At 43.6% G+C, this 27214-nt stretch overlaps 2 protein-coding genes and 1 non-coding gene across 3 annotated transcripts; all 3 read right to left on the bottom strand.

The window, feature by feature from the left end:
* Positions 1-6256: 6256 nt before the first annotated feature.
* On the bottom strand, positions 6257-6674 carry Eid2b (EP300 interacting inhibitor of differentiation 2B). The gene is made up of 2 exons (XM_003467169.2): positions 6513-6674; positions 6257-6448 (listed from the first exon to the last, which is right to left on the bottom strand). The coding sequence occupies exons 1-2, from the start codon at positions 6672-6674 to the stop codon at positions 6257-6259; spliced, it is 354 nt and encodes a 117-aa protein (XP_003467217.2).
* Positions 6675-9966: 3292 nt separating this feature from the next.
* On the bottom strand, positions 9967-10103 carry LOC111756019 (small nucleolar RNA SNORA2/SNORA34 family). The gene has a single exon (XR_002790522.1). It is a non-coding gene; the product is annotated as a small nucleolar RNA SNORA2/SNORA34 family (small nucleolar RNA).
* A 12710-nt stretch (positions 10104-22813) lies between these two features.
* On the bottom strand, positions 22814-24383 carry Eid2 (EP300 interacting inhibitor of differentiation 2). The gene has a single exon (XM_063252740.1). The coding sequence runs from the start codon at positions 24213-24215 to the stop codon at positions 23376-23378; it is 840 nt and encodes a 279-aa protein (XP_063108810.1). The 5' UTR covers positions 24216-24383; the 3' UTR covers positions 22814-23375.
* Between the last annotated feature and the right edge of the window lie 2831 nt (positions 24384-27214).

Here is a 27214-nt window from a genome sequence, read left to right on the forward strand (position 1 = left end):
TCTTCCAAGTTTGTCTCCCAGCGCAGCTTTGGTTCCATTCGCATGTACGCAGCACCTGGGAGCAGCTGTCACAGCCTGCGAGCCCCTCAGCCCCCCACTCACAGCAGCACCTTCAAAGGGTCACTGGCTCCAAACGCCGGGTGGGGGTGGGGGTTGGGGGGCGTGTGCTCCCCAGAGCACATCTGAAACAGGAACTCGGTGTCTCATCATCTCATCTTCTCAGAAAGTGCGTTTCCTCCCAAATCTACCTTTGGGTCATTTTCTAAGGATGCCTTTTCATACCGCACCCCCGCCCCAGCCCCCAGGATTCCCTGGTGCTGCAGAACAATGGAGCCCGAGCCCAGGCCTTGCCTGTGGTACATGCTGCGCTCACTAGTGCAAAGCTTGGCTGATTAGTGCAAAGCTTGGCACGGGCGCTCTAGGCGCTCAGAGGCTGCGGGAGGATCGGAAGGAGGTGGGGCTGATCTGAGCCTGGAGACAGTGTGTGCCACCGAGGCCTGCGGGGACTGGCGCTTAGCGCTTCATCAGCACCGTGCTCACCATGCTTTCCCCGTGCTTTTCCGACTGAGCTACCGTGCACAGGTTCGGCCACCCGGTCCGCCAGGTCCGTGCTCCGGATCGCGGGTCGCACCTGGCAGCCAGCCTAACACTCCCTGCTCTCTTAACTTTGTGGTTTTGCTTTAGAAAATAGTAAGTCGGGGGCTGGGGATTTAGCTCAGCGGCATAAGCACCTGCCTTGCAAGCAGGCGGTGATGAGTTCGATGCCTGGTACCGATAAAAAAGAAAAAAAAAAAAAAATAGTAAGTCTTCATTACAGGCACGGTAAACTGGTACAAGTTATGAATTGAGCGCAAATTACTAAAGCGAGCTTAAGAAAGAATATGCTGGGCTGAAAAGGTTACTGGGTGGAAAAACTTACCATACTTTAAGGCTGGACTCCCGCCGCACCCGCGCACGCACACACTTATGCACACCCTTTGGAAACTTTCCAAGACCATCTCCTAATCCAGGTAAACACCCTAAAATCTCAGGGCATAAAGGTCCATTTGGACGCAAAGTGGATTTAGAGAAGGAAACTGAAGGTGTGGAGTAGAACCACTTCAGTTTGGCAAAGATCGCTGTCGGTGTCAAGTTCAGGCCCAGAGGGAGTAGCAGCACTTAAACCCAGGTGTGCTCAAGTCTGAGGCAGGACCAGGTGAAAGGGGAGGCCTGGCACAGAGAGCTGCACTCCCAGAGGAAGGGTCACCCCGAGTCAGACGGCGGCTACTGACCCTCGGGCAGGAGCCAGTGGTGAGGCCTAACGCTCAGTGCCTGGCTCTTTTCCAGAACAGCTTTCAATTTATAAACAACAAAGCTTCATTTCAATAGCCAGAAACAGACCTTGGAATACTTTTTTTTTTTGTACCAGGAATCGAACTTGGGACTTCATGCTTGCCAGGCAGGCACTTATGCGCTAAGTTAAATCCCCAGCTGGAATAGTTTTTTACCAGTTCGTTTGCAGGATATAATGATGAGGGAGCGGGTACATGCACATAACACATCTTAATTCCTTTTACTTCCCTTGGGATGTTCTTAAAAATATGCAGTCATGTAAAGAAAACTTTAAAATATACTTGGGAACATAAAAAAAAAAGTACCGGAACAAATGGGGACTTACCAGATGGGGAGACATCATGAAAATGTAGGTTTTCACTCAAAAGCATATAAAGTTAATACAATCCAAATAAAAATACCACCAGCTTTTGTAAAAACTGCAATAAATAAAGATGGTCTAAGTCTTACACGAGAAGATAACTGAGTAGACAGAAAAAAACTAAAAAGCAAATGAAGGAAGAATAATACTCCTAGAATGTACAATATTTCAAATGAGTAACAACTTTTATGTTAGCATTTTTATTTTTTACTTAAGTTTATTGGTACTTTGTAGGTATACAAAATGATCACATTCATTACAGGGAATTTGTAGCTGTACATGATATAAATGATGGTAGCATTTAGTATCAAAGCAATCCTAAAGTGGCAAAGCCTTTCTTACTGTGACTAAAAACCCACAAGCCACAGAAGAAAATTATGCTCGTCTACATGAAAACAAATACTTCTGGGCACACCAAGAGGTTCAAAAACAGTCAAACTAAGCAGGGGTGTGGCACCTGCTGGAACTCTCAGCACTCGGGGAGGCTGAAGCACAAAGCACAAGAATCACATGTCCAGGTCCACCCTGAGCAACTTAACGAGACCTTGTCTGGAAAAAGTGGAGATACTGTGTAGCTCAGTGCAAAGGCCCTGGGTTCAATTCCCAGTGTGTGTTGTGTATGGTGGAGAGGGATGGGAAGGATGCAGTCAAAACTGAGAACAACATTCTATCCTGCATCACAAAGGGCTAACTTCTTTCATGACTGGTAACAAACTGACTTGAAAAATAAGCAGCCAATGAAAAATGAATAATATAAATGATACAGATTGCCAGGTGTGGTGGCTCATACCTGTAATCCCAGCACTTGGGAGGCTGAGGCAAGATTGTTATGAGTTCCAGGCTAGCCTGGGCTACACAATGAACTCAAAGCAAGCTTTGACTACACAAGGAGAGCCTACCTCAGAAAAAGAAAACACGTATACAGTTTATAGGGAAGCAAAAACAAATAGTTTATAAGTAGAAAACATGTATTTTCCCTTATTGAGAAACACAAATTAGAATGGCAGAAATGATGTTTCACTGCCTGCCTGATTCTACAAAGTCTGATTGGCCAGGCTGCAGGAAACATACTCATTCATCACTAGCAGAACCGAGGGCGAAGTTCTCTGGTAATGCCTATGAAGAACACCAATGCATTTGCCCTTTAATCCAGACCTTCCTCTTAGACATCTGTGCTATGAAAAATAAGCAAGCACATACAGATACACAGGAAGTACTAAAACATTTTGGCCTTATGCCAAACTGTTTAAAAAAAATACAAATCTCTCCAATGTTAAGTGAAAAACCCCAAGATGATGATATTGGTAAGCTTCTATACTACCTTGTAATATGCTTCCTTGATTTACAAAAGGGAAAAGAACAGAATATCTAGATTGATTTTAATTTGCATATGCATTAGGAAAGTGTTGAAAGTCATTCAGTTAAAAAAAAAAAGCAAATACAAATTAACAAAATATCAAAACCAGTGACAGAGGTAACTGTCAGGAACAGTTTTCAGGTCAGCAGACAGAGACTAGGAACAGAAGGTTGACTTCTCACAGTATAATGTTTTTGTTTTTGGTACTGGGGATCAAACTCACAACCTCACACTTGCCAGGCAGGCGCTTATGCTGCTGAGCTAAATCCCTAGCCCCACAGTATAGTTTTTGATACTTTGTGTCTTAATTACTTTTCTTGCTGCTGAGACAAAACATCCAACACTCAAACTTAAAGTGGGAAAGGTTTATTTAGCTCAGTTTGTATTAGTTTTAGTCCATTAGTATAGCACAGGACATTGCAGAGAAGAAATGATTCACCATGGGCAGAAGGTAGCAAATCAAGCAAGCAAGGGGCAAGACAAGCCTCTGTGTCCCAGTCAGTGGACTGATTCAGAAATCACCCACCCTTAATCCTGGCATTGCACATCCTAGCATTAAGCATTAATCTGGACTCAGCCACCTCTGAAAAAGCTCCACCTATGACTGTATGAGGCTTTGGGGGGACTTTGAGACCAAGCCATAATATCATAATATTCTGCCCTGGCCCCCTAAAGACTCATGCACATCTCTTTACCCAAAAGCATTTCATACATCTCTATAAAAGTTGCTAAAGTCTGAACAGTTTCAGCATTACTGAAAAGTCCAAGTCCAAAGTCCTCTGAAATTTAAGGCAAAACCTTAGCCTCAAGACCCTGTACAAACAAAAAGTAAACACTTCCAACAGTCCACGGCACAAAATAGACATTTCCATTCCAAAATGTACAAATAGGGGGATACAAAAGAATGAGACCAAAGCAAGTCCAAAATCCCAAAGGGCAAACATTGAGTCCTGTAGTTCCATGTCCAGTATCTGAGGTAATCTGTAGCAAGATGGGATACAGCTCCCCCCATGTGGCACTGCTAGTGGCTGAAGCTCCCACAGCTTTTTTCTTGGGCAGCCTCAGGCTCCTTCCTTGCAGTTTTCCTCAATCTATGTTCCTGGCTTTTTCAAATTTCTGGGGTCTCCACCACACTTCTTCACAGTGCCCTCTCAGGAGCACACTGCCTGACCTCCCAGGCCTCCTTCTGAATCAGGGTGGAAGCCTTCCTGACCTCCCAACTCTTGCATCCTGCATGCACCTAAAATCAGTAGCATGTGGATGATTTCAAGGTCTGCTGCCAGCTAGAGCAGCTAGGGCTTCCTTCTGTCTTGGCTGCTGTAGGGGTCAAGTGCCTACCAACCAAATTCTGAGGAACAACCTCCCTAGGCCACCATTCTGGAATATGGTGCTCTGGGACTCTTCTCAAAGCAAAGTCTTTCACATTTATAACTGAGCTTACAAAAGCTGGAGTCCTGCGGTTTCTTGTGGTGTCCTCAGGTTATCTTTTCATTGTCTTCTGAAATACTTGGCTGCTTCTTTCTAGTCCTTTTAGTGACCTATTTCTCCTCTTTTCTATCTTTGCCTGGCCAAACTCAAAAGGTCTTAAGTCATTCTGCTGGGTTCTTTGCTCTTCATTTGCAACATAAATCTGGTTTAAAGTCTCCAAACAGTAGCCATGGCACTGACCCAATATTAGACTGTTTTAAAATCTCTTCTGCTAAGATTAATTAGTCTGATACCCTGAATTTCAGTGTAGGACAAAAAGTCTCTAGACACTTTGCCTGCCAAACTTTCTGCTAAGCCATAATACACATTGTTTGGAACCTAACAACCAATGAAGTCCTCTCTAGTCCAAACCTCCGGTCTGGTCTCCACTGGCATTATCTCCGTTAGCATTCCAATCTTCTGGGTTCTGACCAGAACCTCCCGTCAAGTACAGCCTAAGTTGTTCGAGCTCTGCTTTTTCGGTCAGCATCTCCAAACCTTCCTACTCTTCCTCTTCCACAAGCCAGCTCCAAAGGCTCCTAAACCACATGGTTAGGTACAGTGACAGCAATGACTTTATTCCTCCAGTACTAAACTCTGTCTTACTTTTCTCTCAATTACAGAGACAAAATACCAGACACTCAAAGTTAAAGGGAGAAAGGTTTATTTAGCTCAGTTTGCAAAGGTGTCAGTCCAAGATTGGCTGATACCAAAACAGGGAGGCATTGCATTACAGGCATTACAGAATAGAAACAGTTCATGGTAGGCACAAGGTAGTAAAGCAAACAAGCAAACAAAGGGCACGACAAGTATCTTTTTGCCTCTTATATTTTATCTAGACTACCAGGATTAGGGCAGTGCCAAGCCAATGTGTAGAGTGATTTAGTAACCTTTAATCCCAACACTGCACCACTCTGGATTCAGCCACCTCTGAAAAAGCCCCACCTATGACTGCCTGAAACTTGGTGGGGGACACAGCTAAACACAGCTATAATCCTTTGTTTTTTGAGTTTTGTAAATGTCGTCCTGAATAACATAAAATTTAAACATTAACAAAAACAAATCCACTCCCACACTTACCCAATTTCATATAGTCTTTTTTTTTTTTTATCAGTACCGTGGATCGAACTCACGACTGCCTGCTTACAAGGCAGGTGCTTACGCCGCTGAGCTAAATCCCTAGCCCCTATATAGTCTTAAAAATATATTTACCTCACTATAAATACATTTTCTTGAATACATACATCTTAAGTTTTTTAGGACACATGGAAATTAATTTTATACAGAGCTGTCAGATGACAATGAGATGATCACAAATTTTGAAGTTCCCTGAATTCTGAGATCTCAATAGCTTTGCATCCTAACAACTGAGCCATAGGTGGATTTCCATTTACTGCATTTCCTTTATGTCTTTGGTCATCTTGGTTACTTTCTCTGGTTTCTATCACTGGCTATTTTTCTTACAACTTATCTTTGCAAAATCATCCTTTATGGTAAAACAGTGTTGAAAGAGTTCCCGCAAATGCTGAAGGAATGACGACTAACAGTCAGTCATAAAGCGACGTCCTGAGTGTCCTGTGATCTCAGAAGCAACTTCTACAATCTCAGGCGCCCTTCGACTTCTTTTACTGGCTCCTTCCGTGTTTCACTGCGCACTGCAGTGCTCTCTTTAAAGCTTGCATTTTCCCTCTAATGACCAACTAGGTCCTGACCACCTTGCCAACCACCTGATCGTAGACTCAGTTGGCCAGAGGACAGTCGTCCGCCGCCGCAGTCACCGCGAGGGCAAAAGCCACAGCGTCGGCGTCCATCTCGGGGGGATTCGCGTCGAAGGCGGCTTCCGTCGCACTGCAGTCTTCCACGAACAGCCTGCAGCGCTCCTCGATGTCTCGGGGTATCCTAACGGGGATCATGGGGGAATTATTCAGGTACTGGTGGAATAACCGGTGATTGACTCCTATGAGGCCCAGCTGCCCGTGGAGGGTGGGCACTGACATCAGCCCGGTTCGTGGCTGGGGATCGGCCTGGGAGCCGGTCCCGCACCCTCGCCATGGGGCTGGCAGCTTCCACCCCTGGGCCTTCCTGAGACTCCTGCGCCCGCCTCCTGCCGCCCACTCCCATCTGCAAGACGTGGCCAATGCCACTCACTGCACCCATTTCTGGGCACTGCTCTCCCCGCGGAGCTCGGACATCTCGGAGACTCAGCACCCTCGACGTCTAGTCGAGCGTTTCCACAAAAAACAACCCCACTGCGCCTCTCATGGATGTGCGCATGTGTGGGTCTTGGCGCATGCGTAAACGTTGCGGAAGTAAAACAGGTTCGCAGGCGTAGGCACTGTGAGCGATCCCAGAGCGCCGGGTATCGGCTCTGGGTGCCATTATGGCTGTAACCACCTTGCGCGTTAGAGCCAATTCAATGTTCTGGTGGAAGGAACCTGATCCATCTGCAATCCCAGCAGTCTGGGAGGCCGACAAAGGACGATCGAAAATTGGAGCCACGCCTGGAAAATTCAGCGATTTAGCGAGACCTTGTCTCAAAGATATTTTAAAAACTAGCTGGAGATGTAGCTTAGTGTGAAGGCCCCAGGTTCAGTCCTCAGTACCTTCCCCAGCACCCCAAAACTCAAGGGGAACTCCCTATGAGGTTATTTTCCAGTTCCCATTGAAAGGGTTTTGGCCCAGACAGGACTCTGTAGCCAGAAAAGCCTCAACCGGAACCAGGAAGCCCCTATCTCCCCCACCCCTAGGAAGTTACCTGTGCCGCCATCTTCCCCGCCCCGGGGAACTTACCTATGGCGCCAAACCTAGGACCAATGGGCTACCTGTGCATCCCTGATGCCCCCCTTAGGCTCCACCTCAAACCGAGGCTACTTACATACCCTCATGCCACGTGTCCGCCGGAGAGAGAGCCGGACTCCAGCGGCTGGGGCTGCTGGTTCTCTCTCTTCCCGTGTTCTCAGAATAAAGGCCTCTTTTGTTTTATACTTCTCATCTTTTGGAAACAATCCTATCACCATCTTAATGGAACTCTGCAAATTTTAATTTGTAAACTTAAAAGAATCCGGTTCCTTTTACAAAAGTCATGTCTTCTTTCTCTGCTAGCGTTTCTGAGGACTGTGTCTCCTTCTCCCTCATAAGCACCACATCTTTGCCTACCCTTTAAAAAAGTCCCGCTAGGTTCACTGTTAGGCTGCTGCTCGGTGGGTCAGACCTTACGACGCCCCCCCCCCCCCCCCGCGCCTCCTGGCATTGAGCCTTTTGTGGAATTCCCTTCCTTCGAGTGTGTTTGGATTTCCTGCTGCCTCAATCTCTCCACAAACGCTGTGAGCAGCCTGCCCTGGAGACCAGGTGCACCATTGTGATAAGCTGGGTCCGTCACAAGTTCCTCTTCCTTTTCTCCCCTGGATGTGACCAGTAGTAGTCAAAGTCACCAGTGAAACCCCTGCACCTTTCCTCGGGCTTCCCTGGACTCCAGTGAAAGCTCTTGCCCACAGGATTTCATTCACTCTCTGCTGCCCGCAGGCTTGGTGGAGCTGGCTCTCTTGGCCCTCCCCCATGCGATCCCTTTATTTCGCAGCGACTCTGTGACTCTGCCTTTTTAAGAACGGTGAATGTAATGAGCTTTGCTTTCCTGAAACTCTCCTGTGCTCTTTTGGTTTCACCCACCTATCACCCAGAAACACAGATGAGTGCGTGAGACCATGATTCGCTGCTAGCCAACTGAATGCAGCAAAAGTGATGGGTTGTCACTCTTGTCATAGCACTTTTTGTTTTTGTTGTTGTTGAGACAGGGCCTTACTATGTAGTTCAGGCTTCCTTAGGTAGCTCAGGTTGGCCCGAACTTGTGGCGATTCTCTTGCCTCTGCCTCCAGAGTTCAGGGAGTACAGGCCTGCACCAGGGGCCCATCATAGCAGATGGTGTTTGAGACTCGTCCTCAGTGGCTTTGAAGAAGATGCCAGGTCCAGTAGAGACACTACATCTGGGATGACAGCTGTAAGTGGAGTCACACCTGATTATGATTATTCATCATTCTTCAAGAAGATACACCTGGCTTCTACACAGGTGTATTGGCTGAGTTAAAGACGGGAACCCCACCTGTGCTTTTTTCTTTTTTTTTTTTTTTTTTCTTTTTATCGGTACCGGGATCGAACTCACAACCGCCTGCTTGCAAGGCTGGTGCTTATGCCGCTGAGCTAAATCCCCAGCCCCACCTTTTTCTCTTTTTTAATAGAGATCAAACTCAGAGGCTGTCTACCTCTGGGTTACATCCTCATCCCTTTTTTTACTTTTTATGTTGAGACTGAATCTAAGTTGTCCAGGCTGGTTTTGAACTTGAACCTGTGGTCCTCTTGCCTTGGTCTCTGGAGTAGCTGGGATTACACACATGAACCACTATACCAGACATCTTTTCTTTTCAGTAGTATAACTATCTTAGCAAATCTATATCTATATAACAAATATATATAAACAAATATATATCTATATATAGTTTCTTTCAGCTTCTCACATTAGTGTGACAATATGATGTTTATACATGATGTCTGATTTATTTCACTTATGAGTATCGTCTCAAGTTGCATCCATTTACCTATAAAACTCTCCAGTTTATCCTTCTTTATGGCTGAGTAATACTCCATTATATAAAAGTACCACATCTTTTTAAAAAATCTATTTCTCAGTCGATGGACATTTAGGTTGTTTCCAAGATCTAGCTGTTACAAATTGTGCTACTATGAACATGGATGCACATGTATCACTGCAGCACGATGTTTTTAATTCTCCTGGGAAGATACCCAGAAGGGGAAAACATGGGTCAAATGGAACTTCCAATCCTAGGGTTTTTTTTTTTTTTTTTTTTTTTTTGTCTTTTTCCTTTTTATCGGTACCGGGGATCGAACTCACGACTGCCTGCTTGCAAGGCAGGCGCTTGTGCTGCTCAGCTAAATCCCCTTTTTTTGTCTTTTTGTATTTTCTTTTTAAAAAATTTTTTATTTTAATTTTAAAGGGGCTAAAATTAAATACAACAAAACGGAACAAAATAGGACATAAGAAAGCAATGTAAGACATATAAATTTCAAAGCTAGACGACCTGAGATCTTCACTATCTATCATATTGTCTCTTGTTTTCTTCCAAATAGTTGTCCATGTCTTCACAGAGAGAATTCATACAAAACAACATAGTATAAAACTGATCCAAACAGAATGAGAAAGGCATTTTAGGTTGTAGTCTCTTGTTCTCTTCAAAATAGCTGTGCATACGTTCATGTATATTGAAGTTCAACAAAACAAACCAGGCATGGGGGGAGGAGTTGCTTGGTTTCTTGGTGCTCCAGGTCCCGGCATGGCATGGGTCCCAGGAAACGCTAGTGGCTCCTGTCCTGGGCCGCTGCAGCCTGTCACTCTCACAGCTACTCATGGTGAGTAGAGGTGGAGTGAGGCGTTGTTTCAAGCTGTTTCTTTCTAATGAATTGGCTGTTTCACTGCCCAAGTTCTGAAATGGTTAACACACCATAGGAAGACATCTCTTTAGGCTCCTGCTTGAAACCAACAGCATCAGGAAGCTGCCGGCCTGGATTCGGGGCCAGTTTTTGGTCTTTTTGAGACTGGGTCTTACTATGCAGTTCAGGCTGGCATTGGGTTCACTTTGTAGCCCAGGCTGGTCTCGAAAGTACAATGATTCTCTTACCTCAGCCTCCCAAGTGCTGGGATTAGAGGAGTGCACCACACCTGTCGATCTTAGTTTTTTGAGGAATCTAATTTTCACAGTGGTTGCACCAGTTGCATACTCTGACCAAAGGTGGAGAAGGGCTTTTTCCCCACAGCCCCTCCAACATTTACTATTGGTTAAATTTTTTTTTTTTTCATTATTGGGAATCAAACCTTGTGTTTGCCCAGCAGGTACTTGTGCTACTGAGCTAAATCTCTGGTCCATTGATTTCTTTTTTTTTTTTCACTGTGGTTTGTCATGACCATTGATTTCTTGATAATAGTCATTCTTTTTGGGTGAGGTGGAATCTCAGTGTTGTTTTAATTTCCATCATTTGAATGGCCAGTAATGTTGAACATTTTTTCACGTATTTATTTGCTGTTTGTATTTCTTCATCTGAGAAGTATGTATTCATCTCAGATGCCCTTTTTGGATTGGGTTTTTAAATCTGGAAGGACTGACTTTTTAAAAATTCTTTACATATTCTTGATAGTAATCCTCTGTCTGAGGTACAGCTGGCAAACATTTTCTCCCACATTGTGCTCTTTACTGCTGGTTTCTCTTGCTATGCAAAAGCTTTTCAATAGCGTGAGATCCTAGTTGTTGATTCTTTATGACAGTGCTTGTGCAGTCAGGGTTTTATTCATACAGTCTTTGCCTACACCATGTCTTCAAGAGTTTTCCCTGTTTCGATCTTCCAGCAGATTTTGTTTCTGTTTTAATATTTAGATCTTTGACTCACTATGAATTTAACTTAGTGTGTGGTGAAAGATATGGGTCCAGTTTTAATCTTGGGCATGTGCAGAGCCATTTATTCAGCACCATTTATTAAAGAGCCTTCCAGTGAACATGTTTGGCACCTTTATCAAAGACCAGGTGGCTTAGTGTGTCTGCAGTTGTTTCTGAATCTTCTAATCTGTTCCATTGATATTTGGGTTGTTTTTTTTGTATGCATGGCATCTTCCAATTCTTTCATCACTGACATTCCTCTGGAGATGTAGTCTGGCATCAGATCAGCATACTGAAAGGTACTAAAAGTTTCAGGGGCTTCAGTTAGCTCTTCCCAACATAATGGGCCTCCTAGTCTGGGTCAGCAAGCCAATGCAAGGAATCTTCCAGTTGCCAAATATTTCTATTTTAATTTGTATACTCAAAAACTGGGAAATAACCAGGATTGGTCATGTCGTCCAACTGTAAATTGAACCTGTTCCATCTGTCACTTGATTACCATAAGCCCCCGTTTTGGTCCCCTGAAATGGGCATCAACTAAGAGCCAGTGTCCAGAATCCTGAAAAGACCTAGCTATTTCCTTCTTCTCAAATGCACTGTTACAATAGTATATTGTCACAGCTCCCCCTGGGAAATGGTCAGAGGAAGATTGGTGGCAACAGTGTAAGATCTTTCCTCAAGGGGACCTGATCTCATGGTGATCCTTAGTGCCAGATTACAGGGGTGTGCCACCATGCCTGACTATATATATATATATATATATATATATATATATATATATTATTTTTATTTTTTTAATTTCTTTTTTATCAGTACTGGGGATTGAACTCACAACCGCCTGCTTGCAAGGCAGGTGTTTATGCCTTTGAGCTAAATCCCCAGCCCCTATTTAGTTTTATTTTTGGAGACACGTTTTCATTATATAATTCAGGATGGCCTTTAACTCACTATGCAGTCCACACTGGCCTCGAACACAGAGTGATTTTCTGCCTCAGCCTCCCAAGTGCTGGGATTGCTGGAATTGCAGACTCCCAAGTGCTGGGATTCTCTTGCTTCAGCCTCCCAAGTGCCACTATGCCTGGCTCAGCTCATATTTTCAAACAAAGATAAATGTGATTATAGCACCAGGCTTTTAAAAAAATATTTTCATTGCCAGTCTACTCCATGGTTTCTCTGGGAAGGTGGAAATCACTATTTCCCAAGGTTGGCCAATGACATAGAAACATGAAAGATGGTGTGTATTAAAAGGTTCTCGGTGCTGTTGTGTAGCAGAAAATGCCCCCAGCCAGTCTGTTAGTTACCCAGGTAACAGTTCTGTTACAAGGTCCGGCTACTTCTGTTTCCATGAAACAGCTGGTCACTGGGAGGCATATTGTAAGAACCAATCAATGACAGCCAAATACTCTGTCTCTGTATTCCCTGTCTGCCACCCCATAAAAACTTCCCTTGCTGGGCCTTCGAGGTCTGACATTCTGAGGACCAACTGACTTTTAGTCAGTGCCCGTCTGACGTTAAATAAATCGGCCTCCAAATCCTGTATGTCGTTCCAGTGTTTCTGCTGGCTGCAGCAGTTGCTCGGTATCCATTAACTTGCCCTGCCATGGTCACCACCATTACTGTTTTCACTGTAAAAGCAATACAACAGGACAAAACAGTGAGAACAATACTGAGTTTCAAAAACAAGGCAGAAGGGAATTCCTCACAGTTACTATATTGCATAGTGTTATCCTCTTAACAGATGCTCAGAGAGTACTGGCCCCAGGCCTGCAAAGTCAATCAGTCAATATAAGCATGAAGTTGTTCTTGTACCTCAGCTGCTATCATCCCAGCCTGTGTTCCGCTGAATCAGTCAGTCACCTACACCCTGTGCATGTGATCTCGTGAGCCAGCCTGCACACCTGCTGGCTCCCAGGAAGGGCAAGCTGACTTCCTGGTTCTTTTCCTGGCCCACAGCTGGCCCTGGGTCACAGGAACAGTCAAGTATCACTGTTATCTTCACCACCACCACCACCATCAGTGCTACCAGTCATGCAGTAGTTATTACCCTGGTGCTGTTTTCCTAACTGTATCTAACAGCCTTCCTTCTCCCTCTCCACTCTCTTTTTCTGCAAACTGTTTCTCTCATTCCTGGAAGCAGAGATCAAGTGGACATAATGTAGATCTTTCTTTTCCATTGTTTCCATTTTCTTTTCATTGTTCCAGGATATGCAAAAAGTTGGAAAAGGGAAAGGTCTGATTTATAACTCTCTATTCCAAATGTGTTTTAAAATTTTGAGTTGTAGGTGAAATGTGTACAAGAGGAAAATGTAGGGGGCTGGGGATTTAGCTCAGTGGCATAAGCATCTGCCTTGCAAGCAGGCAGTTGTGAGTTCAATCCCTGGTACCGATAAAAAGGAAAAAAAGACCAAAAAAAAAAAAAAAAAAAAAAAGGAGAATGTAGGTTCATATCCATTTGCTGACACCTTCCTGATCTCTTTTCTGACCTGGCAAACTGGTCCTGACCCTATGTGTTTGAGTCCTTTCTGAAGGGTTCCTGTGCATTAGAGTACAAGGAGACTCAAATTCACTTGACGCAAGAAAAGTTTTGGAATGAGCTAGAGAGGTAGATTCCTCTTTAATAGAATTTGGGAGTCTCTGAGAAGTATCTGATTTCTATGGGGGCTGTGTGCTTTTTATAATTCATAGATAGCAGAAGTGAAAGTTTTTTTTTTTATTTTTTTTTTATTGGTACCAGGGATTGAACTCACAATGGCTTGCTTGCAAGACAGGTGCTTATGCTGCTGAGCTAAAACCCCAGCCCCGTGAAAGTGTTTTTCAACACTCTTTTATTCCATGTAACTTTGTGACTTTCTTTAGGAGCCATTAGTTGCCTCTTTTTCTCTTACTAAAAAGATGAGTTAAATCAAATCTTTGACACATGTGCATTTTACATTTGCATGAGAGCCATTTAACTTCCTTTTAAAAATTATCAGCTTTTTGGTTTTGTGGTGAGGTGTGACTCTGTCACATGAAATTTAAGGAAATTTTGTCCATTAGTGATATAGGGGAAGTAAATATAATTCCCAACCTGTTAGATTTCTTTTTTTTTTTTTTTTTTTTGTCTTTTTCCTTTTTACTGGTACCAGGGATCGAACTCACGACTGCCTGCCTGCAAGGCAGGCACTTATGCCGCTGAGCTAAATCCCCAGCAACCTGTTAGATTTCACATATGTTGATTTTATGTTCCCCCAAATCAAAGAGTGAATTCTAAAGAACAACAGAGGTTAACAGTAGGAAAACTTTATTGAGAGAGCTCCTGAGAGGTAGGAGAGGGTCCAAGTGGGTTTCCAATGAGCCTGCTTCTCAAAGGAAGTTTTGTAGAGCAAAATCACGATGTGGATACAATGTGGGTCAAAACTATGATCAACCAATAAGATTACACATATAGCTGCTTAGGTAATATTGACCCAGTGGGGAGCAGGTCACATAGCAAGTGTACATGGAAAGAACAAGGACTTTTTTAGGAAGGGATGGATCAGGGGGTCTTGGTCGCCCATCGTAGTGACTGATGTTTATCTAGACTTCATTGGACCAGCTGATGCGATTTATTTTATCCCCTGGGGAGGTATGTAGGCCTGGTCATTCCATCTTTCCCTTGAGGGCTGGCCTTCAACAGATGCACCTCCAGCCACAGCTGTAATGTGTTCTCATATTTTATACTGACTCCCTCAAGGACTTAGCCCTGCCTAGAATATTTCTACCCAACTTAACTGTGTATATTAGCATATTTCCTGGGAATTCTATACCTTATAAACTCTGCAGCCAGGCTGACTTATTTACCAAAAAAATCAGCCTTTCTTTTTTGGGCAAGTTAATTTCCCCAAAATTGTACGTTGTCCTTTGTTCAGTTAACACTTTGAAGTTCAGAAAGTGACCCCATGAACATAGAAGTAAACCCATTTGAAGACATGCAAGAAGGAAGCTAGTCATAAGCCAGGAAGGAAGCCCTCACCCAAACCAATCTTGACAACACTTTGGTCTTGGAATTCTGGCCCCCAGAACTACAAGAAATAATTTCTGTTGTTCAAACCACACAGTATGTGAAATTTTGTTATGGCAGCTCTGGCAGACTAATGTATCTGGAATAGTCAATGGTGGGCAGATTTCTGACAAGTGGTTATCTCCATTTGTATTATTCCCATCAAAACATGATGTTTAAACAACCTTAGCTTGCTGCTTAAGCCTCTGCTGCCTGTCAGCATTCTGGAATTTAAGGATGTAGTTCCTTTAAGGTAGTTGTCAGTGTGAACTGAAAACCTGGGGATCTATTATCTCTGTTTTGGTCTCTTGGATTCCTGAGTAATCTGAAGTATTTAATAAAGTCCTTGAATTTGGGTCAGAACAAAATAAGGAGGAACTGTAAACACTAAGAACTTGAAGTGCTAGAGGGATATATAATACTCATTAGTGACCTAAAACCCTGTCTTCTAAGGTCAGAAAGAGCACAAAGGAAAGCTCAACAGCCTGCCTGGAAGAGGAATCTGTAAGAAGCAACTGCATAAAATCTATGCTAGGAAATCTGAACTCAAATTTTCAATGCAAGCAATGCTGACAGGAGAGGCGTAAAACTAACATCTGAAGCACTTCAGATAGATACTGCTCTCAAATATGGATGATAGCATAGTCTGTCTCTGGAAAAAAATTCAAGGTCACTCAAGGACAGTTTGGGTGATGTGGTTTTATGGAATGTATCTGGTCTCTTGTCCCTGGTTCCTAGCACAGAACTTAAAAACCCATACCAGACCTTGTGATTTTCTAAGTGCTGCAAGATCTTTGTTATGCTAGGAAGTAAGCTGACAGTGGGCCCCTCCTTAGCTTCATGATGGGGTAGCTTCAAAATTACCCAGAAAGACCAACCTTGTGATCAGAAGGTTGAAATTAAGAGGCTTCTGTGCAGGGTGAGGGCATGGAGGATGGGGACTGCAATTACGCACCCAGTGATCTGTGAATCCTGCCTCACAGGGAAACCCCTATAAAAGCTTGGGATACTGAGGCTTATTGGGTAAACACTGCAGTGTACAGGGAGGGTGACTATAGTGGATTTTTTTTTTTTTTTTTTTACTGTAGTGGATTAACTAAGGGGCAACTGGTAACACTTAGCTGAACTGAATCAGGGTTGTGCTGGGTGTGGAAGACTCCTGAGAATCGTTGCCAACAGCATAAAAAGAGAACTAGACGGGAAGGCAGAGGTGCTGTTGATTCTCTTGTTGCACTGGGTTTCCTGATGTGAACTTGGCTGTTCTCACTGTCAGAGGGGTTCGGTCCTCGGTCCTCACTGTCACTGAGGATGGCTGTGGCACTTTTCGGAGGAGCTCTGGTTCTTACCCTGAGCATCATGTCCTGGCTGCAGTGCAGACCCCTCAGGCTGCTGGCACAGATTCTTCATCCCACTGGTGCAGACTTTCTAGCTTCCACCACTGATCTTTGGGCTTCCCAGTGCAGATCCTTGATACAGACTTGCATGGGACATTGTTGTGGGCTCTGGGCTTCCAGTTGGACTTGGGGAGGACACTGCTGTGGAGTCCAGGTTTTACAGGCAGCTGAGCCAGTTAGAAATATTATAAGCAGTCAGACAGGGCTAGGCCCTTGAGGAAGCTGGCACAGAGGACCAGATATCTGATGACCTTGGAGGGGACACACACATCTCTTGCTGTGGGCCAGATCTTAAGACAGAAGGCAAAACAAATGCAACCACACCCTTAAGTATAATCCTTAGGGATTAAATCTGGATCATCTCAAGAAGAGTCCACCATCCCAATCCCCTATAGGAGTCACTGATCTCTAAGAATGCCCGCTTCCTACGTGACTTGCTTTCCAATTTGCCCCCAATTTAATCAATTTTATCTGAACTATTGATCTTATTGGCTAACTATAGTTATGTCCCTCTGCCTTGAGAGTTCCCAGTTTCCCTGCCTTAAACCCATGGTTTTACTCTACAAAAGTCCCTGAAAAAGACTGAGTCCTTGGTAACCTGATTGGGACCCCTTCTGTCTCTCTCAAACAGCTTTCTTTCTCTCAGTAAATGTATTTTACTCTTCACCCCCGTCGTTCCCAAAATTCATTCACCATACCTGTGGAATGGGTACATACATTTATGTGTTGCTGAGTTAACTATGTCCCAAATTTGTTTTATTTGCTTCAGCAATAAGGAAAGACTCTCCAAGTTGGAGAATGGTTTTCTAGTCTTAGTTCCATACCCTGCTCATTCTTCTGTGGTCTCCCTTAGTCGACTATGAGCTCTGTGAAGACAGAGATGAGATTCTACCCTCTGTCCAGCATCTGGCCGGAAACCGGCATGGCAGCGTGCCTAAGTGAGCATATGCTGAAAAATGGAATATGAGAGAGTCAGGGGTTTATGACTTACAGGGGCTCCTGTAAGTCAAGCTGTTTATGGACTAATTTGGCTTTTTCTTATTAAGTGCTTGCTTTGTAACTCTGGCCCATAATTTGTCGGAGTGGGAGGTTTTTGAGGTAATAAAAGAGAATGAATGCATCTTCTTGGCAGCACAGGAACTAATACAGACATGAATAAGAGATTATTTCCTCAGCAGATAGTGTTATCATTTGGGCGGGCAGCTTGTATTCAAATTCATCCCAGCAGCTCTCAGGGCACATATGCAATGATATCTCTCCATCCCTCCATAGCCCAACAAGTATGGGTAACTTTGGGTCGGAGGATTAGTCTCTTTCACCCAACCAAAACCCTCTCACCACTGCATCACACCCTAGACAGAGGCGATACACAATGAGACATGGTGACATTTTTTGAAGTTGCCTTTGGCTCTTTTTTTTTTTTGTCTTTTCCCTTTTTATTGGTACTGGGGATCGAACTCACGACTGCCTGCTTGCAAGGCAGGCGCTTATGCCGCTGAGCTAAATCCCCAGCCCCTGGCTCTGTCTCTTTCTTATTCACACAGAATGCCTTCTCCTCCAGGTAGCCCACGGTTTCAGCAATGCTGCTAGAACTGTGACTTCCCCAATGTCTAGACTAGAGCCTATAGCATATTGTAGGACAGCCAGATGAGGATGCCCTGTAGTCCAAGCATCTAGTATGGTTTCCAAGAGAACTGGTGTTTAGCTATATGGTTAACAAGGCCATGTTTTCTTTCTTTGCTTAGAGTCTGTGATCTATTGATTACCTATATTTTCCTTTAAATCATCTATTTATTTATAATGGCTGCATTAGAAACTTCTCTGTGACATCTGAGTATTGTACAGTTGGTTTCAATGGACCTTTTCTCCTTCAGTATGGGACTTGATTAGCCACATGTATTTTTCATTTCTTGAGATAGTGTCTTGCTATACAGTTCAAACTTGCAGTGATCCTCCTGCCCCAGCCTCTTGAGTACCAGGATTACAGGTTTGCACCACCATGTCTGGCCCTCCACATGTATATTTTAAAGTGGATATTGTATGTTATAAAAGGCACATTGGAGAGGTTCAGAGCTTCATTACTTCCTCTGAAGAGTGATTTTTATTTTAATAGGCAGTTAGTTTGGCTGAGCTCACATCTTGCCCACAGCCACAGGATTTTAGTAGTAGCTGAAATAGTAATTTTCACAACTACCAGCTTTGTTTTTTATTTGGGGTCTAAGGTCTCTTAAAGTGAACGGTGATTAGCTGAACATCTGAGTAGATTCTAAGTGCAAATTTTGAGGCTCAGCCCTTCTGTCCAGTTTTCCACCTAACTTCTTAATCGTGTTGCCAGATCCAGGCTCTGTTATTTGATACTTTGAGCAAAGTATAGCTCAAAAGGTAACAAACAGAAGTGTAGCCCAGTGTAGTGATACAGGCTTGTAATCCCAGTACCTGATGGGCTGGAGCTCGAGGATGGCAAGTTTGAGGCCAATCTTAGCTCCCCAGTGAGTTCCAGGCCAGCCAGAGCTACACAGCTACAACCTCTCACAAACCAACCAACCAACCAACCTAAAACCAAGCAATTAAAGGAAAAGAGGCAGGAAATAAAAAAAGGCCTATTTACATGCTATGAAGAGATGCATCACAGTAACAGTCTAAATGTCAAACCTAGACTACTGGGTTAGGATCTTGAAATATCTGGTCCCATTTAAAATTCTTGACCAAGGGCCTCTAGTGTGCCCTTAATGTCCCCGAGCACTTTTACTTCATTTCTGTAATCTATTAATATTTTTATTTTCTTGGACAGCTACTTCTTTCTTCTTTTTCAAGCAATGAACAGGTTTGACATTTGAAAACGTAAAAGTGAAGCATGAGGGAGAAACTGGTTCTGCAGAGTGACTCTGGGCTGAATAAAAGAGGAAAATGCAAGATACAAGTACACCCTGTGGGAAGTGGGGCAGAATATTGTGAAGAAAGCTATCTCGAGCTCTTCTTGGTGTCTGTCCTTTTATACTGTCCAAATCTTGGGGGAACCCACGAGCACTCCAGCTCACTTTTCCAAGTGTTGGTGGCTTCCTCACTGTTCCTCAAATTCCTCAGAAAACTCCTGCATTAAATAGTGATTCACTTGTCTGGAATTCATATAATTTAGGTAATATGTGTAATACACAAAATGCGCATTACAAATTGCATATTTATAATAACCCATTATGCCTATTTCTGATACCTGAATAGAAGCTAAGTCCCGCAAGAGCAGGGAATAATAAAAATGTACTATTTTAAAGGGATATTGCCTGTTATTTGAAGGCTGAACTTTTTTGTTTTTGAGACAAGGTCTTGCTATGTGGTTCAAGCTGGCCTTAGGCTCACTTTGTAGCCAAAGCTGGTCTCGAATGTGCAATCATCTGCTTGCCTCTGCCTCCCGAGTGCTGGGATTACAGCAGTGCGCCACCATGCCTGGCTCTAACACTCCTGACAGGAATTGTGTGGGGCCAGGCATGATGATGCACACCTAAAATCTTAGCACTGCAGGAGGCTGGGGTAGTAGGAACACATACTTGAGCCTGTCTTGGGCAACTTTAGTGAGAGCTTGCCTCAAAATAAGAAAAAGGGATAGGGGTTATAGTTTAGTATTAGTGCCTGGAGTTCCATCTCCAGTACAAAAAATTTTTTAATCTCCAGTATGAAAAATTGTAGGTACCCTACAATTCAGTTCCAACACTACCTGGAATTAGTGCAGACTACTCAGCTCCTATCAGACTGCTCTCACTTCAGAGGAGTCTCAAATGGGGTGTCCAAGGTACTCACACTTCTGCTGAGCCAACTACAAATTTAGGGTCTCCCTTATCATTCTCAGGTTCAACAATTTGCTAGAATGACTCACAGAATTGAGGAAAACGTTTTATTTCTTCTGTGTTTTTTTGAGGCAGGGTCTCACCATGTAGTTCAGGCTGGCCCTGAGTTCACCACATGGCCCAGGCTGACCTTTAATTCCTATTGCTCCTGCCTCAATGCTGGGATTCACAGGCTCGTGCCAGAAGGCCCATCACTTTACTGTCTATAGGTTGTGTATCCCTTATCTCACATGGTAGGGACCATAAGTGTTTTGGACTTTTTCAGATCTTAGAATATCTGCGTATGCATCAGGTATCTTCTGGATGGACCTAAGTATAAACATGACATTCATGTCTCACACAGCCCTTATACATACAATGTGAAGTAATCTTATATATATTTTAGTGTACCTGCCTTTTGACTGTCCCCACCCATCATATAAAGCTGGGTATAGATTTTCTCTTGTGGTATCATGTTGCCACTTAAAAGTTTTAGATTTTGGAGCATTTTGGGGATGTACTATGGTTTGGATTTGGTTGTCTCCCAGGGAACATTACGTTCAAGGCCTGGTCCTTATTGTGACAGTGCTGAGCTGGTGGGGCTTCTAAGAAGTTGGGCATAGGTCTCTAGGCCACCGAGAGACTAGCTGCTGTCTTGCATCTTGACAGGTGATACCATGGCTTTGTCCCACACACTCTTGGCACTGCCATCACCTGATGTGACGCTGTCAACAGATAAGGCAGTGCTAACACCATGGCCTTGAACCTCCAAAATTGGGAGCTAAGCAAACCTTTTCTTTATCAAGTTAGCCTACCTCAGGTTATTTCACTATAGCAATGAAAGCAGACTAAAACAGGACGTGTTTACATCAAGTTAATCACCAATTACGTACAGGGTATGGCTTAGGAAAAGCCAAGTGGAAGAGATGCACAGGATGAAGTACAGGGTCCAGGAGGTGCATAGAGCTTCTATGCCTTCTCTGAGAACTGTTTTCCCAGCACCTCTGTGTGTTCACCAACCTGGAAGCCTCTGGAATCCTGCTGTTGAGGGTTTTATAAAGGTTTAATTAAACGGGCATGATTAAATCATTACCACTGGTGATTAACTCAGTCTTCAGCTTCTTCTCCCCAGGAAGGTCAACCAGGTAGACATCTTAAAAAAATGAATCCATATATTATTCCTTAGAATGAATTCCAAATGATTGAAAGTCAAATATGAATAACAACATCACATGTGTGCCTGGGCACACCCACCCACCCACCCACAAGGAAAACCTGGGGATTAAAAATTCTGCAGATTTAAGGGAAAATAGGAAACAACAAAAACCTCCATACCCAAAAGATTTTCAGAAAAGTCAAACAGAGATAACAAGGTAGAAAAAAATATTTGTAGCTTATATCACAAGATATTATCATACCTATCACTAGTACATAACGAACTACTAGAGTCAATAAAGAAATGACAAACTATTTAGAAAAATGGACAAAGAATATGGAAGGACAGTTCACAGAAAAAGATAAACGATTCTTAAATTTAGCATCACTTAAAAGAGAAAAGCAAATTTAAAATATTCCACTTTTTTCAACTATCAAATTGGTAAGACCCATATATTAATAGTTTAGCATTGGTTAAACAGCAAGAAAATTACCACATTTATTAATTGCTCATGGGTGCATAAAGTGATAGAAGGCAACTTAGCAATACCTATAAAATTTCAAATGAGTATTTTGGCCCAGAATTCTTGTTTCTGTAAATTCATCTTGTATATACTTTTTTTTTTTTTTTTTGGTCTTTTTCATTTTTATCGGTACTGGGGATCGAACTCATGACCGCCTGCTTGCAAGGCAGGTGCTTATGCCACTGAGCTAAATCCCCAGCCCCAATCTTGTATATACTTAAAGAAGAATCTCAGCTATTCGTTTTAAGATGCATAAGTTTTATGCAAACCTCAGGAAAAATACTGCATTACACCATCAAATGTAATCTGAGATTTTCAAACATGAAAAGTGCATTTAGAATTGAAGCCGTCCTATATCTGCGTACATGCCACACGATATGCACAGAAGATGAACTAGTATAAGCCATTACTTTTTTTGCCAATATTAAATGATATGAAGCAACTAAATGACCATCAATATATTTCTGGTTAGTAACAACATATCAACAGAATGGAAAGAAAAGCAGCTCTAAAAAATAAGGAAGCATAGAGGCTGGGGATTTAGCTCAGCGGCAAAAGCGCCTGCCTTGCAAGCAGGCAGTTGTGAGTTTGATTCCTGGTACCGATAAAAAGGAAAAAGACAAAAAAAAAAAAAAAAAAAGAATCCTGGGGAACTTAAGAGAGTTCTCACTGACCCTGGGATGGTTTTGCAAAAAATAAGGAAGCATAGCGATTTGGAAGGATCTTAATGAAATATGCCAACTTTCGTGAAGAAATGAAAAAAAAAAAATCCAGATTTACATTTGCTGTGTAAACAGAATGAAAACAACAGAAAAGGAACTGTGGTTACTGACAGAAGTTATGTCAGGTACCAGATGAAGGGGGATGAGGATGGAAGGTGGCACTGTATATTTTACATTCTTGGGGGCTAGTGAATAGATGACTTAAATGAATGAGAGAAAAATCGGAAATTTGATATTTTTGAAGACACACTTTATCATGGAATATATACAACATTTACTTTGCTTGCCATTTGACATGCCGCAGGAAACAGAAAGTTAGCCTGACACTAAAAACTTTTGATGTATATGAGACAAAAAGAAAGGGCATATTTCGACAACATCAAATTCTTCCCACGGTCTTTCAGAGCTAAAAACAGCTGTAACTCTTATTCTTATAATCACTATCTGATGTCTTTCTTTATCATGGGCTTTAATACTGACGCGTTTTCTTCATCAAGTCTCAGTTTCATAAAGCCCTCCTTTACTTTTTAACGAAGTCAGGTTGAAGAGACATTTTCTGTAATGCAGAGGAAAGAACCTGGATCCATCACAGGGTCTAAGAACATTCCAGGAACCTGACAAAGGCTTTCCACATTTTAAATATTTTCTGGTGCTTTTTCATGGTAATTCTTCCTTGTTCTCCAAATGTGTACTGTCTCATTCCCAATACACCTGGACTGTTCAAAATCAAGTTGCAGGAATGCTTTGACACGAATGCAGAGGCGGTTTTGGTGTTGCTGCGTCACTTTTTTTATTCTCTGTTGATAAACCTATCACAACCAAGTTCTTCTATCAGAGGATTGATAACTTCAGATGCAGTCAGAGCTATGGTAAATGTTAAAATGTCAAAATCCACCCGCTGAGGATTACGCATATACTCCGCATCAAAAGCTGCTTCTCTGGCTCTGCAAGCTTCGACAAATCGCCTGCGGCGCTCTTCAAGCTCCTGGATTCTGCCCGGGGCGATCGGGTAATTTTCCAGATATTGGCGGAGGAACTGTTGGTAATTAATTCCCAAAACGCTCAGGGGGTGACGGAGGCGGAGATACGGCAACGCAGCCAGGCTCCCGGCGTTGCCGGCTCTGGACCGGGGCCTGTTCTCAGGACCCTCTTCCTCCAGGGGCTCCCCCAACAATCGGGCGACCTCTGCCATCCGGGCTTCCCTGGATACCGCCCCCATCTGGCCTTCCCGGGCCGCCGGTCTCCCGCGGGCCGCCGCCGCTGCCGGTGCTTCCCGGGCCGCCGCCGCCGCCGCCGGGGGTCCCCTAGGCGCCGCCGCTTGGGCTCCCCTGGCCGCCGCCGCCACCGAGGTGCCCCTGGCCGCTGCCGCCGCGGTCCCCCTGGCCGCCGCCGGGCCTCCCCTGGATGTCGCTACTGGGCCTCCTCTGGCAGCCGCCAACGGGCCTCCCCTGGCCATCGCCACTGGGCCTCTCCGGGCCGCCGCTGCCGCCACCGGGCCTCCCCGGACCTCCTCAGGCCGCATCTGGGCCGGGCCCCGCCTCCCGCCGCCTACCTCCGCCGGAGGGAAGCCGTCTTCGCCATCCGTGGCGACCGTCTGTAAGACAGTGATCTCTATGGGCTGCTGGGACATCTCTGACCGCAGGGTCTGTTCGGCCGCTACCAGAAAAACTGGAACAACGGGACAGCGCGACTAACGGTGTGCACACAACTGCATGCACGCGAACGCAACGCGCACCTGCGACTGCTGTGTGCCCAAGCGATGCGCAAGCGTCCAGGCCGCTGCGAAGCCTGCGCATGCGTATTAGCTGGGCGCCCTCGGCCTCCGGATGCCGCCTAGTGGCCAGAAGTGCCAACGCATCTGGAACCGCGAACAGCGAAGGTCGGGCCCGTGATTCACATTTGTAACAGTTTAATATTTATAAGAAAATTTTTACAAGATTATTTCCTGTAGGCATTCTCAAGGGCTCATCCTCGGATGCTTATAAATTATCTGTTCCCCAGTGGTTATAATGGCACTGGTGTTATGTACCAGAATATTCTAGATTTATGGTCTATTTAAGGAGATCCTTATTTCCCCCCACTGATTCATCTATTTTCAATCACATCAATTATTTAAGCGTTATAATAACATACCTTCTTATAATTTAAAAAATTTTTGGCTACATCCGGAAATTAATGTTTTTCAAAATCTTATATGAGCGATATAAGACGGGCAGAAAAGTGAACAATACTTAAGTAGATAGAGCAGGACACACCTCCATTTAACTACCACTCAGGCCAAGAAACTGAACATTTCCAGTATTCCAGAATCTTCCCTCCTCTTCTTATTACTGGCATATCCCTTCTGCCTAAAGGTGACTGCTATCTTAAGTTTATGATTATAATTCTTCGTTTTTCTTTTGTTCTACCACCTAAGGGTGCATTTCTAATACTGCAGTTTGGTTTTATCTATTTTTTGAGTTTTATAAAATTTCTGTCTCTTTTATTTATTTACTTATTTTTGGCTTTTTCCTTTTTATCGGTACCAGGGATTGAACTCATGACTGCCTGCTTGCCAGGCAGGCGCTTATGCCGCTGAGCTAAATCTCCAGCCATGTCTCTTTTAAGTAATGAGCATTATTTTTCTGAGATTCATTCATGTTTGTCATTATGGTTATAATGGTTCATTTTTTGAGAGTTACATATTCAGCACTAATCTTTTCATGTGTCCTATCATATTACAAATACATCTTAAACCGGCTCTCCATATACTTCCTACTTATTGAAATGATAGTGAAAAGCATCACATAAGGAAATTCCACCTTTGATGTTGTTGATGGAACAATACAGTGCTTCACAAGCACCAGCAAATAAGTTCAGTGACTCATTGTGCTCTTCTTTCTTGGGAGTGAGCCGTTCTGTGACATTAAGGTTTCATCCACAGGTCACCAGCATGCATTTTTATTTCCTTGATCCACAGACCTATTATATAGAACACGACAGCCAGCCAGCCCACTAGCATCTCTGCAATCACTGAACACAAAAGTGGCTCCTTTAAGGCAGCTCCCAGGTTAGGCTGGGGACAGAAGATCTATTGTTCCCAATCCTCTGGCTGCCTGCAGAATCACTAATGTTTAACAAAGGAATTCCCAGATTTCAGTATTGAAGTGTATCACTAAAGGAGGAACTAGAAATTGCAGAGATTTGTTATATTCCTATGGATGCAGATATAAATCCTGCCTCTGACACTAAAAGTCACCTTGTAGCAAATGGTAACAGGCCTTCTTCTTTTCTAAGAGTAGAAATGTCTCTGAGTAAGATTGTGGTTTGTTAAATTGAGAAGTTACAAGGGTATGGCTCAGTGGTATGGTGGTACTGCACTTACCTAGCATGTATAAGGCACTGGGTTCTATGCCCAGCACCACACACACACACACACACACACACACACACACACAATTGTTCTAGGATAATGAAGTCAACCTTAATGAGAAATTTTAGATAGAAGGTAGCAAAAAACTTGATAATGTGGAGAGACAAGAATCTAAGATAAATTCTAGGTTAATTGTAGTGACCACAACATCTTCTTTTCTGTGACTCATGGTTGGTATTTTGGGATCATTTGAAGATAGTCTCAGTCACGAAGCAGACTAAACAATTAAGCAGATGATGACGGGGGGGCCTCCGCATAGCTTAAAATTTAGAGGGCAAAGAGAAAATTTAAATCCACAGTCATACAGTTAACATTTCAAAAGAGAAGATGAAAATTTCTAAGGAAAGGTACAGGTTTGCTACTAGAAAAGTGTGTAAATCCTATGATGAGCAGCAGTGTTGGGGAAATTTGTCTTCACCGCCAAGAGGCTCATGCAGCTGGTGAAGCTTGCCTTCTCCAGGTGCCCACTACAAGACCTTGCTGGATGACAAAATGACATCTCCACATAGTCCTTTCTAGTGCTGAGATGTTTCATCTGATCAACCACAAATACTGGGCAGATAAGGAATTGCAGTGAAAGGTTTTTGCCCCAGATGGGACATTGTAGCCAGTGAAACCTTGGAGGTGGAACTAAGGGGCTCTATCTTGAGGTCACCTTTTCCCGCCCCTAGGCAATTTACCTGTGGCATGAAATGAATACCCATGGGCTACCTGTGCATCACTAATGCCTCTTGCACCACCCCAGACCTAAGCTACAAGTATGCCCCCACACCACGTGTCTGGTGGAGAGAATGCCAGCCCCCGCCCCGGAGGTCATGGAGTCACTCCCTACATTCTTAAAATAAAGCCCTGTTTTATTTTATACTTCTTATCTTTTAGCTGTGCTGAAAATCCTATCAGATTGGTTTGGGTTCCTTTCCCAGGAGCCTCTTTTTTTTTTTTTTTTTTTTTGTCTTTTGAGACAGGGTTTCGCTATGCAGTTCAGGCTGGCCTTGAGCTCACTTTGTAGTGCAGGCTAGTCTGGAACTCGCAACAATCCTGTCTCAGCCTCCCGTGTGCTGGGATTACAGGCATGAGCCACCATACCTGGTGAGCCTCTTTCCTAATCATGACCATTGTTCCCCCTTTTTTCAGCATTAGGTATCAGGCACTACTCATTATACTTTATTTTTTAAATCAGATTTTATTGATATATATCAATATCTGTCTATCTATAT

Source organism: Cavia porcellus, unplaced genomic scaffold (assembly GCF_034190915.1).
Source record: "Cavia porcellus strain 051 isolate PalLab524CR breed Dunkin Hartley unplaced genomic scaffold, mCavPor4.1 scaffold_7, whole genome shotgun sequence".
In the NCBI taxonomy this organism is placed as follows: domain Eukaryota; kingdom Metazoa; phylum Chordata; class Mammalia; order Rodentia; family Caviidae; genus Cavia; species Cavia porcellus.